This window comes from Cetorhinus maximus, chromosome 7 (assembly GCF_964194155.1).
Source record: "Cetorhinus maximus chromosome 7, sCetMax3.hap1.1, whole genome shotgun sequence".
Taxonomy (NCBI): domain Eukaryota; kingdom Metazoa; phylum Chordata; class Chondrichthyes; order Lamniformes; family Cetorhinidae; genus Cetorhinus; species Cetorhinus maximus.
Window position 1 is genome coordinate 39,721,244 of NC_135885.1, and position 13,010 is coordinate 39,734,253.

The 13,010-nt window shown below is 45.2% G+C and overlaps 1 protein-coding gene across 2 annotated transcripts in view; it reads left to right on the plus strand.

The window, feature by feature from the left end:
• LOC144682733 (protocadherin Fat 4-like) overlaps window positions 1-13,010 on the plus strand; it is a 189,026-nt gene that overhangs the window by 130,576 nt on the left and 45,440 nt on the right. For both annotated transcript variants that reach the window (XM_078545370.1, XM_078545371.1), the window contains exon 13: window positions 2,057-2,181. In XM_078545370.1, coding sequence (XP_078401496.1) covers window positions 2,057-2,181 — 125 coding nt within the window. The remainder of the gene's footprint in view (window positions 1-2,056; window positions 2,182-13,010) is intronic.

A 13,010-nucleotide genomic window follows, 5' to 3' on the forward strand; every position in this document is an offset into this window, starting at 1 on the left:
TTATTCTGAAAGTGGAGGACTGCGTGAGTACCACAGCACAGTGGTGTTCTTTGGGACAAAATAGGCAAAGAGGAGGAGCAGACCAACCCTACAGCCCCAGCAGAGTGACGTTCATCGCAACAAAACTGGCACAGCACTATGGCTGGTAGGCTATCTGTGTTGCAATCACCTCAAAGTTACCAGTGTCCTGAGGTCCGACTCCTGCACACCACCCCTTTTCAAATGGGTTTGAGGCCAACATAATTTCCCGCTGGCCTGACGCAAGATTGGAAGGTGTGACAAGATTCCGGTGAGCAAGGGACCTGCCATAAACCCACCATCGGGAGAATTGCAAGCTGTTTTCATATTGATGGACTTCTGACTTCTTGCCTGCTGCTGGATTCTCCACTCTGCCCGCCACGAAACCTGCCACAGGCGGGATGGGAAAATTCCACCCCTGGAGTCTGGGTTTCTGTTCCCTCTGACAGAGTTAGGATGTGAGCTGACCCTTCCTTAGCTCTTCCCAAGTCATCTGCTCCTGCTTATTTGTGCACATCCCTTACATAAAGAATTGAGCTGGATGGAACTCATGCTAAGGTTCTGAGGGAACTCAAGGATATGTTGGCAGACCACTGGCAAAATATATTCTGAAATTTGTTAGACAAGGTGTGGTACAAGAAGACTGGACAAGAGAAGGGATCCAGGGAAAGATTGATTAGTTAGCCTCACATCAGTACCAGGAAAAATCCTGGAATCAATTAACAATTAAGGATGTGAAGTTCAGGATTTCCAAGACCCCGCGCCACTGGTTTGTCCTTGTGCACAACAGGCAGCTTGTAGGAATACCACCGGTGCATTTCTCTCAGTTTTGCATCCATTGATATTAATGGAGTAAAATCATGAACAGTTAACCTGCAGTTTTCTGCTAAATCCCTCATGACATGTAAGATCCTGCCAGTGGTGCTGGGCCTCAGAACATTTCTGCCATAAATTTATTGGTAAGAGTCAACACGGATTTACAAAAAGGGGACCATTTGAAGCTAATACCTAGGGATATACTTAGGGAGAACAATGTAAATGTGGTTTGTTTGAATTTTAAGTGAAGTTTTTGATTAGGTCTCTTTCAGGAAATTAGTAGGCATGATATCGGCAGCATATGCAGGTGAAATAACTTATGGTTGATTAATAGGTAGCAGAGGGCCTGTGCAAATGATGAGCATTCTGGGTGGAGTGTTTTGATGAACGAGGCCTTGCAGCATTAAGTGTTTTGGACCTATTCTTCAACATTTTCCTAAATGACCTGGAATAAAGTGTTGGGACCTTCACTTCAAAGTTTATGATTACAGCAATATAAGCTTAAGGTTAAATCATATCATAGTAGACAGATGGCTTCAAACATCAAGTTAAAAGTGTTGTCAACAAAGTAATTGAAATGTTGGCACATTTAAAAATGATATAATGTGTAGATGTTATGGAGCATAGGTCAGCATATGGAGTATTATGTGCCGCCTTGAATCTTCACTACATAAATATAATAGCAGAGCTGGAAAGGTGTAGAGAAGAGCTACTGGAATGATGAGGGAAAGAGAGAATACAACACATCAGTCACAGAACTGGAAAGCATTGGGTAGGAGAAGATTGAAAAGGCTTAGGATTGAAGGATTCAAAATAATGAGTCTCAGGAATGCAGAAAATCAGTTTGATTCAGGAGCGATGTAATGAGCGTTAATTCACTGAGAAGATGGTGGAAGGAGAGTCTTTGAATATTTTTAAGGCAGAGGTAGATAGATATTCTTGATAAGCAAGGGGCTGAAAGGTTATCGGGTGGGGGTGGGGGGTGGGGGGGAAGGGGGGTGCAGGCACGTGGAGTTGAGGTTACAGTCCAATCAGCCAGATCAGTTGTAGGGGTCAGTTGTAGAGGTGAGAAGCTTCCATCTTTTCAAGGTCAAATTGGACAAGGTCCTGAAGAGAAATACATCAACAGTAACAATTTCTAGGACAGTAAAAGGCAGACAACCCAAACCTTTGGACTTTTCCAGCTTTGAGGTTTTCAATGTTTCTACCTATCTTTCTACAGTTGTCCTCGTTTGGACAGAGTTTGTCAGGATAAAACGTGCCTTAATGGAGGAGTTTGCCTGGACCGTTGGTCTTTCTACTTGTGCCAGTGCCCAGAAGGTTTTACTGGACCCCACTGTGAAAAGGGTACGTTTTTTTCTAACTATTCCAAAGCAATACTTAAAAAGAGCATATTGTAATGATATCTATAATAATACCTATAACACCACATTTACTATAGTAGTATATTAATGCATAACATTCATATTTTACAGGATCTTTTGACAGGTAGAACAGATAAGGAGATGGTGGAAAGTTGGATAACAGCAAGAGGATCTAAAGTATTTGTTTTAGCTACATAAGTAGTAGGCAAAACTTTAGAATGGCTAAATGAGATTTTCAACGGTGCAATTATGTTGTCACACTCGCACAAATGCAAAATTAGCTTGATGGGGACAATTTTAACCTAACCCACAAGACAGGCAGCTTCAATTCAAACCCTCATCTTGCACACCGTTCAGTTTTACTTTCCATTTCTCACCCAACAGGCTAGGTTAAAAATTACTACATATGGCTGTGGAGTCAGATCCTGTTCTGGCATTAAAGCAATTAAAGAGACCCACTGCTCAGGTTTGACATTGCTTGGAGTATAACTGCAATGTGGTAACAAGCCTGATTAAGAAGTACTCAGGAGAACCTTGATTGAAGACAGTTGGTACAGAACCAACAAGATCCCTAAGCAAGTCAACCAACAACACTATGAAAAGAAATGCTACATTTCTTTTTGAAGTGCCTGGTTCTGACGCTCCACAGCCATTTGGTACATTATCATGGGTGAAGATAAGTGATCACAAAGAGGGAAGCCATTCAAACTATTCAGCTTAGGCTGGAGGCCTACAATTCACCACCACATCATACAGCTAGTTCTTGAATAACTTCAGGGCTTTTTCCTCCATTACCCTACCCAGAAGGTCATTCCCAATACTAATCATTCTAAGGAAAAAAGTACTTCCTGACAGTCCTGGAAATCTCTTTTACTAGTTTGTACATATGTTCCTCTGACCTGCATTTAGGACTCAACTTGAACAAATACTCAGGGTTACTCTTCCACCTTAAAATCCCCTCTTATTCACCTCCTTTCAAGGCAAAAGAGTCCAATTTTTTCTCAGCTTTTCACTTAACTTTGTCTTTTGATCATACTAATTAGGCTTGTCACAACTGCATCGCTTTAATGTTTCCTTGTGCCTGAGGGACCTGAACTGAAAGGAATTTTTCGGAGTGGGTATACCAAAACACTACATGATGGCCTCAGAGTTAAACTTTACAGACCTGGCAATAAGGGAGTAATATGGCAACTTTGCACTCCTGTTGGATAGGATCGTGTACTGAGAGCACATATTAGAAATCCTGACACTGGGTGCACATGATTTTCCAATATCCAATGATCTGCATCAAATTTCATCTGCCATAATTCTGCCCACTTGTAAGTATTATCTATTTCATCTTGAATTAAGTCGCTTCAACAGTTGATGTTGATATCCCCCGCCCCACCACCAATTACTATGGCCTGCAATTTTTTTCAATTAACATTTCATTTCTACATGCAAGTTATTTACGTAGACCAGAAATAACAGGCATCAGTTCCTGCAGTACTCGACTCCGTACATCTTGCTAGCTCAACATCTTTATCTTAGTTGCTTCCTTTCCTTCAGATAACTACTTATCCACCTCTTAGTAATGTGGCTAGCTTAACAAGTGGAACGCGAACATTTAGAGAGATTTGGACTAATTAAGTGGATGGAAACGGCAAATTTACTTGTAAGGATATGAATAAGAGGTAATGAACACGAGAAAAGAATGTATGAAGCACTGTCGACAGCAGTAAAACAGGAAAGGGATTTGGGTGTGATTATTGATCGGCCACTGATATTTCCTGTCCATGTGAAGCTGTATTCAGAAAGATTAGCCAAGTACTCGATACATCTTAACTGCAAGATGCAGCAATAATATCCTAACCTCTCATAACACATTCCTGAGGTCATGTTTGGAATGTTGTGTGCAGCTTTGGCAACCAAGCTTAAAAAGGACATGGTTACATTTGAATGACTCAGAGTGGAGAGACCAAGAATCCATTTTCAGTCTTCAAGTATATAAATCAGTACTATTTTGCTTAGTATTACTCTTAAGACATGTCTGAATCTTCATCTTACAGTTTAATCTTATCTGCATAATTATTCACAACTCTTGGTGCACTCTCAGGTGGGTCTAGAGATGGCATTACTAGTGGCAGAGGGCAATTGCATCTAAATTAATATTAAAAGGTGGGAACAAATGGCTGTGGTTATTGGGCCAATTGAAATTTTCAAGACTGGGATTGATAGATTTTTGTTAGATAAGGAGAAGGGATATGGAAAAAAGGCAGGTAAATGGAGTTGAGGTGCAAATCAGCCATTATTTAATAGAATGGTGTTATGACCACAGCAGATGTTAATTGCTAAACAAACCAAATCCCAGACAGAAACTTGACTTAGGGGCCATACCCTTTTTTGTGTTCTGAAAAGGGAAGAAAGCTTACTGATCTGAAAAGGGAAGAAAGCTTACTGTTCTGAAAAGGGAAGAAAGCTTACTGATCTCAGCAGCAAGAAGTCCAGTAACATTTTAGGGATTTTAAAAATTGAAAGTAAAACTTTTGTTAACAAGAAGAAAAGAAAACTTAAGCACACAAGGTTACAATTAGACAGTTAAAATTAGTCTTACAAAACATTTCCCAAAAGATTCTCTACTTGGCCAGACCTACAAGTAAACACCTTCCAGGCAACACTCCCTTATAAATGTTTAACTATAAAAATACAGTATTATTACCCAAGTCAAACTGTTGTAGCTTTAATAAAGACATACCACGCAACCACTTAAGCTCTCTTCCACTCTGCTGTGGAAATCCAAGACTTCAGAACAAGACTCCTGTTTTCAGTCCAAGACTTTTCTGGCATGACTGAATGGCTGATTCAAACTGCATCTTTCTCCCAGCCTAGAGCTGTTTCCAGAAGATCTTCCTCACACAACCAACAGCCAACAGTACCTCTAAAATACCTTTCTCCCTCTTTGATCTCAGGTTCCATTGTTCTCATAGTTCTTTGAAACTCAAATCCTTCCAAATATAAAATCTTTCATGTTTCTATTTTGTCTCTGCTTTTGAGTCAATAAAATGTAATATACTCTCTTCTGTTTACCCATGGAACTCCTGTAAGATGCAAAAATGTTTCTTATAACCTCTGACTTCCCTTTGATATTCAGATGAACTCTCAACTTATCTAAAAATGCAAATGTTAGATCCAACTTATTTACTTGTACGTCCAACTCACCATAATATCTCATTACAAATGCACACCTAATGCCTCTATCCCTTCATGTCTTAACCTCCCAGACAACCTGCCTCTAGTAACGTTTCTGCAGCTTAATTTAATCATTCATATATTGTGTGTGTACAGCCTTCTTCACAGAATAACACAATATTTCCCAAAAATATTTTAAAAATAGCATACATTCTCACAATAGGGAAACAGATTAAAGGGGCTGAATGGCTGATCCTTGTTCCTAAGTTCCTGTAAGTTCCATTCATGGCCTAACTCAATGTCCACAGATCATATGCAGCATGAGTTGTTAGATAGCAATCATAAGCCTAAGACCCGCCTGATTTTGGCACTCTAGCTTGGGGTAATGTAAACATCACTGAACTCAGTTAATGCAGGAAAGAGCCAGAACAAATCCTGATGTTATGATCATTTTTGTTGGTGACATATGAGTGATGTAATTTTACCCCCACAAAAATTCAGGAATTCCATTCTTTCTGACTGATATCCACAGCCACATTTGGTTGCTTATTTGGCCAAAGGAGTTATCCCAATAAATGCCCATGGTGCTCGCAACAATATCTTGCATTTATTTAGTGCCTTTAACAAAGTAGCACGTCCCAAGCTGCTCCACAGGAGCATTATTGGACAATATTTGATATCAAGCCACATAAGGAGATATTAGATTAGATGACCAAAAGCTTTAAGCAGCATTTTAAAGGGCAGAGAAGTGGAGAGGATTAGGAGGGAATTCCAGAGCTTAAGGCCTAGGGAGCTGAAGGCACAGCTGCCAAAGGAGGAACAATGAAAATTGTGGATGTGCAACAGACCAGAATTGGAGGATTGCAGAGTTCTGGCAGTTTAGGGATGGAGGAAAAGGTTACCGAGATAGGGAGGGGTGAGATGATGGAGAGATTTAAAAACAAGGATGAAAATTTTAAATTTCAGGTATCACTGGCTGAGAGCCAATAAAGTAAATATGATCAGAGAGTTGAATGCGTGGCTCAAAGATTGGCGTCGGAGAAATGTTTTCTAATTCACTGGAAACAGCACTGGGGAAAGAGGGAGCTGTACCATTGGGAACATCTACCTGAATTGCACTGGGACCAATGTCCTGGCGAATCATATGACCAGGGCTATGGAGAGGGCTTTAAACTAACTAGTGGTGGGGAGGGCTCATGTGAGGAGAGATTTAGAAAGTTAAAGAGAAAGGATAAGGCAATAGTGCAGGGTAACCAGATGAATAGTGATAACCAGAGTGTAACAGGAAGGGACAGAGTGTACAAACATAATGGTACACCAGCAAATAAGGTAGAGTAGGAAAAAATAGTAAAAACAACAGAATTAAGGGATCTTTATCTGAATGTACACAACATTCATAACAAGTTCATAATGCTAGATGTCATTATTAAGGAACTATTAACTATTTAGAAAATCATCGTCCAATCAGGCAGAGTCAACGTGGTTTTATGATAAGAAAATCGTGCTTGAAAAATTGAGTTCTTTGAGGATGTAACAAAGCAGGGTGGATGAAGGGGAACCAATAGATATAGTGTATTTAAATTTCCAAAAGGCATTCAATAAGATGCCACATAAAAGATTACTACACAAGATAAAAACTCTCAGTTTTGGGGGGAATATATCAGCATGGATAGAGGCAAAAGCTAAAAGCAAAAAACTGCGGATGCTAGAAATCCAAAACAAAAATAAAAATACCTGGAAAAAATCAGCAGGTCTGACATCTGCGGAGAGGAATACAGTTAACGTTTCGAGTCCGAATGACTCTTCAACAGAGTGCTGTTGAAGAGTCATACGGACTCGAAACGTTAACTGTATTCCTCTCCGCAGATACTGTCAGACCTGCTGAGTTTTTCCAGGTATTTTTATTTTTGTTTTTGTTTAGCACGGATAGAGGATTGGCTAACTTACAGGAAACAGAGAGTCGGAATAAATGGGTCATTTTCTGGTTGGCAAACTAACTAGTGGAGTCCAAAAGGATCAGTGCTGTGGCCTCAACTATTTATGCTCTATATTAATGATTTGGATGAAGGCACTGAATGTATCGTAGCCAAATTTGCTGATGATACAAAGAAAAGTAGGGAAGTAAGTTGTGAGGAGAGCACAAAGAATCTGCAAAGCATAACGATATGTTAATACCCTAAAATTTGGTGAAGTTGTCCACTATGGCAGGAAGAATAGAAAAGCAGGATATTATTTAAATGGAGGAAGACTGCTGAATGCTGTGGTACAGAGGGATCTGGGTGTCCTTGTACACGAATCACAAACATCTAGCATGCAGGTGCAGTAAATATTTAGGAAGGCAAATGGAATGTTGGCCTTATTGCAAGGGGGCTGGAGCATAAAAGTAGGGAAGTCTTGCTACAACCGTACAGGGCATTGGCGAGATTGCACCTAGAGTACTGTGTACAGTTTTGGTCTCCTTACTTAAGGAGGGATTTACTTGTATTAGGAGCAGTTTAGAGATAGTTCACTAGGCTAATCGCTGGGATGAAGGGATTGTCTTACGAGGAAAGGTTGAGCAGGTTGGGCCTATGCTCATTGGAGTTTAGTAGAATTGAGAGATCATCTCAGTGAAACATATAAGATTCTGAGGGGGTGCAGTGATTGAAGTTATAGCCTTTTCCTGCTGCCTATCAGGGGTCACGTGATTGTTCTTGTAGACTCTGACGAATGAGCCCTAAGCCTAAGCGCGATAATCCGGGGGGGGAGGGGGGGCGGCGTGGTTTTCTAGTCAAGGACCTGGTTTAAGCATGGAGCTGCTGAAGAGCTCTCTGTAATAGAGTTATCTGTTTCAAGTCATTACATTTGGTAACGAGGGTAAAATAGCTGCGACACTGCACTTCACCTTGTGAATGTGAGCACATCAGTTCTTAAGGAAAAAGAGAAAAGTATACTCACCAGTCATGCCACTCTTCAGCAGAATCGATCCTTATGATGCAGCTATAGAAGACTGGAGCCAGTGTGTAGACTGTCTTGGTTTTTATTTCGTGGCGAATGAAATTACTGCGGAGGAGAAGCAGAAAGCAATTCTTTTGAGTGTATGTGGTAGCAAGACATACAATCCCATCCACAGTCGGACGGCCATGAATGCACCCAATTCTAAATCTTTTAACGAATTGGTAGACCTCATGAAGACGCATTTACAGCCGAAGCCATCGGTAATAATGCAGAGGTTTAAGTTTAACTCCAGAGTAAGGGCCCCGGGAGAGTCCATCGCAACTTATATAGCGAAGTTGAAGCAGTTGACTGAGCACTGCGACTTCGGAGACACACTCAATAATATGTTGTGGAACTCATTAGTTTGTGACATTCATGAAGATGCCATTCAGCGCCATTTACTCGCAGAAGTTAACATCGATTTGAAGCGCGCTATGGAAATAGCGCTAGCCATGGAAGTTGCTGCGAGAGATTCGCAGGCTTTACAGAGTGTGCAACATAGCGCCGTTCTTCAGTTGGGGCAGGAACCTACTGCTGAGCGTGGCACAAAAACCAGAGACAGCAGCAGCGAAGCAAGAGACAGTCTCTGCTGCTAGAAAAATGAAAAGGCCTATTGGAAGCATTTCAGCAGCGATTCCGAAGTTAATCTATTACAGATATGGGGGTAACCATGTACCAGAAACCTGGGGCAGAATTTTCCCATTGGTGTGCGAGGGTGGGACCCACACGCCGACACGTAAAATGTGTGCACGTCACCGTGCGCCATCATATTTCGTTGGGCAGGTGCGCGATAATATCCGATGAGCGCCCTCCATTAATTAATGGGCCACTTAAGGCCCTTGAGGCACCAATTGACGGCGATTTTTCGGTGCCTGTGTGATCTTTGAGTCGGCGCACGGGCACAACGGGCAGGCAGGAAGGACACATTTGTATAAACCTCATCCACAGGCGGGATAAGAGGGTTCAGTGGGGTCGCGACTGTGCTCTGTCAAATATTTAATTTGCAAACTTACTGATACTTGCCTGTGTGATGTGCAATACTTCAAAAGGCACACCAGCTGTTTGGTCTGGACTCTCAACCTTCAGGTCAGCGCTCTGCAGTGAGGAATCTTTTTTGGGCCTGCAGGTTTCAGGAAGCCTCCCCTTAGCCTGGGAATGGGAGCTGAACTGTGCACTGGGGGCACCTCCTCTGAGGAGGAAGGGAGGGCCAGAAGGGGAAGGAGGCATGTAGTGCACATTCTGCCTCCAGGGGAGCCACCTTTGGGAAGAGAGGCGCAGGCACAAGGGGTGCAGGGCCAAGAGGTTGTCCAAGGTGGAAGGGGCCGCAGAAGACGCCACTATCCTTCTGCCAGGGTATACAGGCAGCGAAGCATCTACCTCAGTATGTCTGAGGTGCAGTGCTGAAGGAGACTCCATCTCTCAAGGGAGACAGTCAGCTATATCTGTCAGTTGATTGGGCCTGAGATCTCCATGAACTGTGTGGGTGGACACCCCATGCCAGTGGCTCTAAAGGTATAGGCTGCCCTCAACTTCTATGTCTCTAGCTCCTTCCAGGGGTCAATGGGTGACCTTTGCGGTGTCTCCCAAAATCAGCTTGTCCACCCTTGTGTCAAGCAGGTTACAGACGCTCTGTTCAGCCATGCATTGACCTTCATCCACTTCCGCTGCAACAGGCAAGCCAGACACAGTGAGCCAGAGGCTTCACGGCCATTTCTGGCTTCCCCCGCATCCAGGGTGCTATAGACTGCACACATGTGGCCATCAAGGCGCCAGCAGGTGAGTCCGGTGCCTTTGTCAACAGGAAGGGCTTCCACTCCATTATCGTGCAGATAGTGTGTGACCACAGGATGCTGATTCTACAAGTCTGTGCAAGGCACCCAGGCAGCTCCCACGACGCCTACTTCCTCAGACACTCCCAGGTGCCGGGGCTCTTCAGTGCTCCAGCCCAGCTTGATGGATGGCTGCTGGGTGACAAGAGCTATCCCCTCAGAAGGTGCCTCATGGCGCATCTCCGCCATCCAAGAACAGAAGCTGAGCAGCGGTACAATAGGCGTCACGGCACCACAAGGGCTGTGGTGGAGAGAACCATCGGTCTTCTCAAGATGCGCATCTGATGCCTGGACTGCTCAGGGGGCGCACTCCAGTACCCCCCAGATCATGTGGCACTGATAGTGGTTGCATGCTGTGCTCTCCACAATCTGGCACTGGAAATGGGGGATGCAATGGATGACAAAGATGTAGATGCAGTGGCTGCAGCTGCACACGATGAGCCCAGCAGTGAGTCCGAGGATGAGCAGGCACAGGGAAATGCTGAGGGGGTACGCACTGACCCGGGCATACTCCAGGGAGGCAGGGACACCTGGGAGACTTTAATCCATAGAACCTTCAGCTAGCAGACCACATGTGGACCACCAGGACAAGCCTGGGGTGTATGCTCCATACTCGATACCTAAGTGGAAAATCTGCCTGGATAAGTACACTAACTAAGAGCCTTTATAATAAAGCTGAAAGCCCCACAAATCACTCATAACACTATTGGTAACCATCCACCTGCGGAAGAAAAGAGGCACCTTCAGCCCTGATGACATGTCCAAATTTAATATTACAACCAAAGGAACTTAAGAAATCAAAATGACAAAGGTGTTAAACATCACACCAACACATAAAGACCTCATTGTGGGCCAACACAAAAGCACCAGTGATAAACCCATGATGTGTCTAAGGTGCCTTATTTTTACGTTTTTGGGTGCTACGTCTTGGTGCTGCTCCCTCGCTGCGAGTGGCATCTGAGACAGCCTGCTCACTGTGCTGTTCTGTTGGCCTCGATGACCTTGACGGCCGTCCTCTGGCAGTGGAGATTGCGCTGGCCCCGCCTGGGAGAGATTTGCCAGTTCCACAGCTGGCATCTCCCCAGCCATCGCAGCCTCATTGAATGCAACGGTAACTGGCAGAGGGGCAGAGGAGTTGCAGCCCTCATCCGGAGCATCCTGAGAGGAGCCCGCGGAGACGACAGGCAGCTGCTGTGCCGACGTGAGGTCGCTTCGGACCTCCCTGCTCACCGAGGATGTAGGGGCACTCAGCTGGGAAACTTGGTGCCCAGACCATCTCCCACACTGGCACTGACCAGCTGAGGTCAATGCCAATGTGAGGGCTTGCTGGTCCGAGCGCATCCCCAGGAAGCCCTGATTGGTCTCCTGGAGGAGCCTCTCCACGAGAGTCGCCACTCTCTCCATGGAGGATGCATGGCACTTGGCCATGAGGCTCATTGCATCAGCAATAATGCCCGTAGACTCCTTCACCACAGACACTAAGCGGAGCATGGCCTCATGTATCACTCCCAGATGCTCCCACACACCCAGCCGCATTTCCTGCACCTGCTGCATCGCAGACGACTCCAGAGGCACATCATCAGGCACCAGCTGAGCATGTGCCTGGTCCCCTGCAGTCCTCCGACTGCTGGCGCCATGGGCACTCTCTGTCTCTGCCAACTTCTCCAGTGACAGTGAAGTGCTCTCACCGCTGTGCCCCGGGACACTAGCTGATGTTCGAATTCCCACCGAGATGTTAGTACCTGCACTGGTGCCTGCCTGGCAGAGATGGTGTGCTGCTGGTGAGTCTATGACTTCAGGGCCCTCAGGTGTGAGAGGGGGCCTCTGCTGCTCTTCCTCCTGGCCCTGCTCCGCTGACGCTGAAAGGAAGAACAAGGACATTGGATCAGTTAACATGGAGACAATGTCAATGTGCATCATTATGTGCTCATCCTTCCATAAGCAATGGTCAAGCCATGTTGCAAACTTCAATCACTGAACATTCAGCACTGCCAAGGCTGTTGGGAGAACAATGGTGAGTTCACTGCCAGGCATACATACCCACCCGTGGCACCCCAGCCTCACCAACACCAGTGGACCTGGGTGCGTGGCGCCTCTCCAGATCTAGGGCCTCTTGCTCGAAGCGGCTGAGAATCGCCAACTGGGCTGGCCCTCCGCCAGTCCTCACCTGCTTGGCAGCATTATGTGCATTCTTCTCCTGAAAAGGAGAGAAGAGCATTGATTGGTGTTACTTGTACCTGAACTCTCTTCGCGGACGGCTCATCCCAACCAGAGTGGGACGTATCTGGGCTCCAGTGTCTCCTCACCCCACTGCTGCCAAACACTCGCACAAGGATGCTAGGCCTGTTCCGTCCCCCCACCCACCCCCTTGGCCAAATGCTGCCTACATCACATTAGGCACCACACAGTCTAACCTTCCATAGCAAGGAGGCGCAAGTGTGTGGAGTGCAAAGGGCAGCAAATTGATCAGTGCCAACGCCACCTTGAAGCTCCCCTCCCAGCATGTCATCACCCTGACTTTGACATGTCCTGGAGCTCCAGCACTGCACCTAGGTGCAGCTCCTCCAGATTGCCCCCAAAACAGTAATGTGAGTCTCAGTGTACCACATGCTGCGGGTGCAGAACCCATCTCTTCACCAACCTCTCAGGGTGACCTCGGCGTGGGCAATATCTGCTGGCCCACCCAGCAAAGGACACATGCCATCAATGATTCAATGCAATCACTACACTCAGACTTGTGGGGGCGGTGGGCGCCAAGAGTGAAAGCCTACCTGCTGGGTTAAGTAGCCAATGCCAACATGGTACTCACCCTTCCTGAGCGCAATAGGTCGTTGAAGCG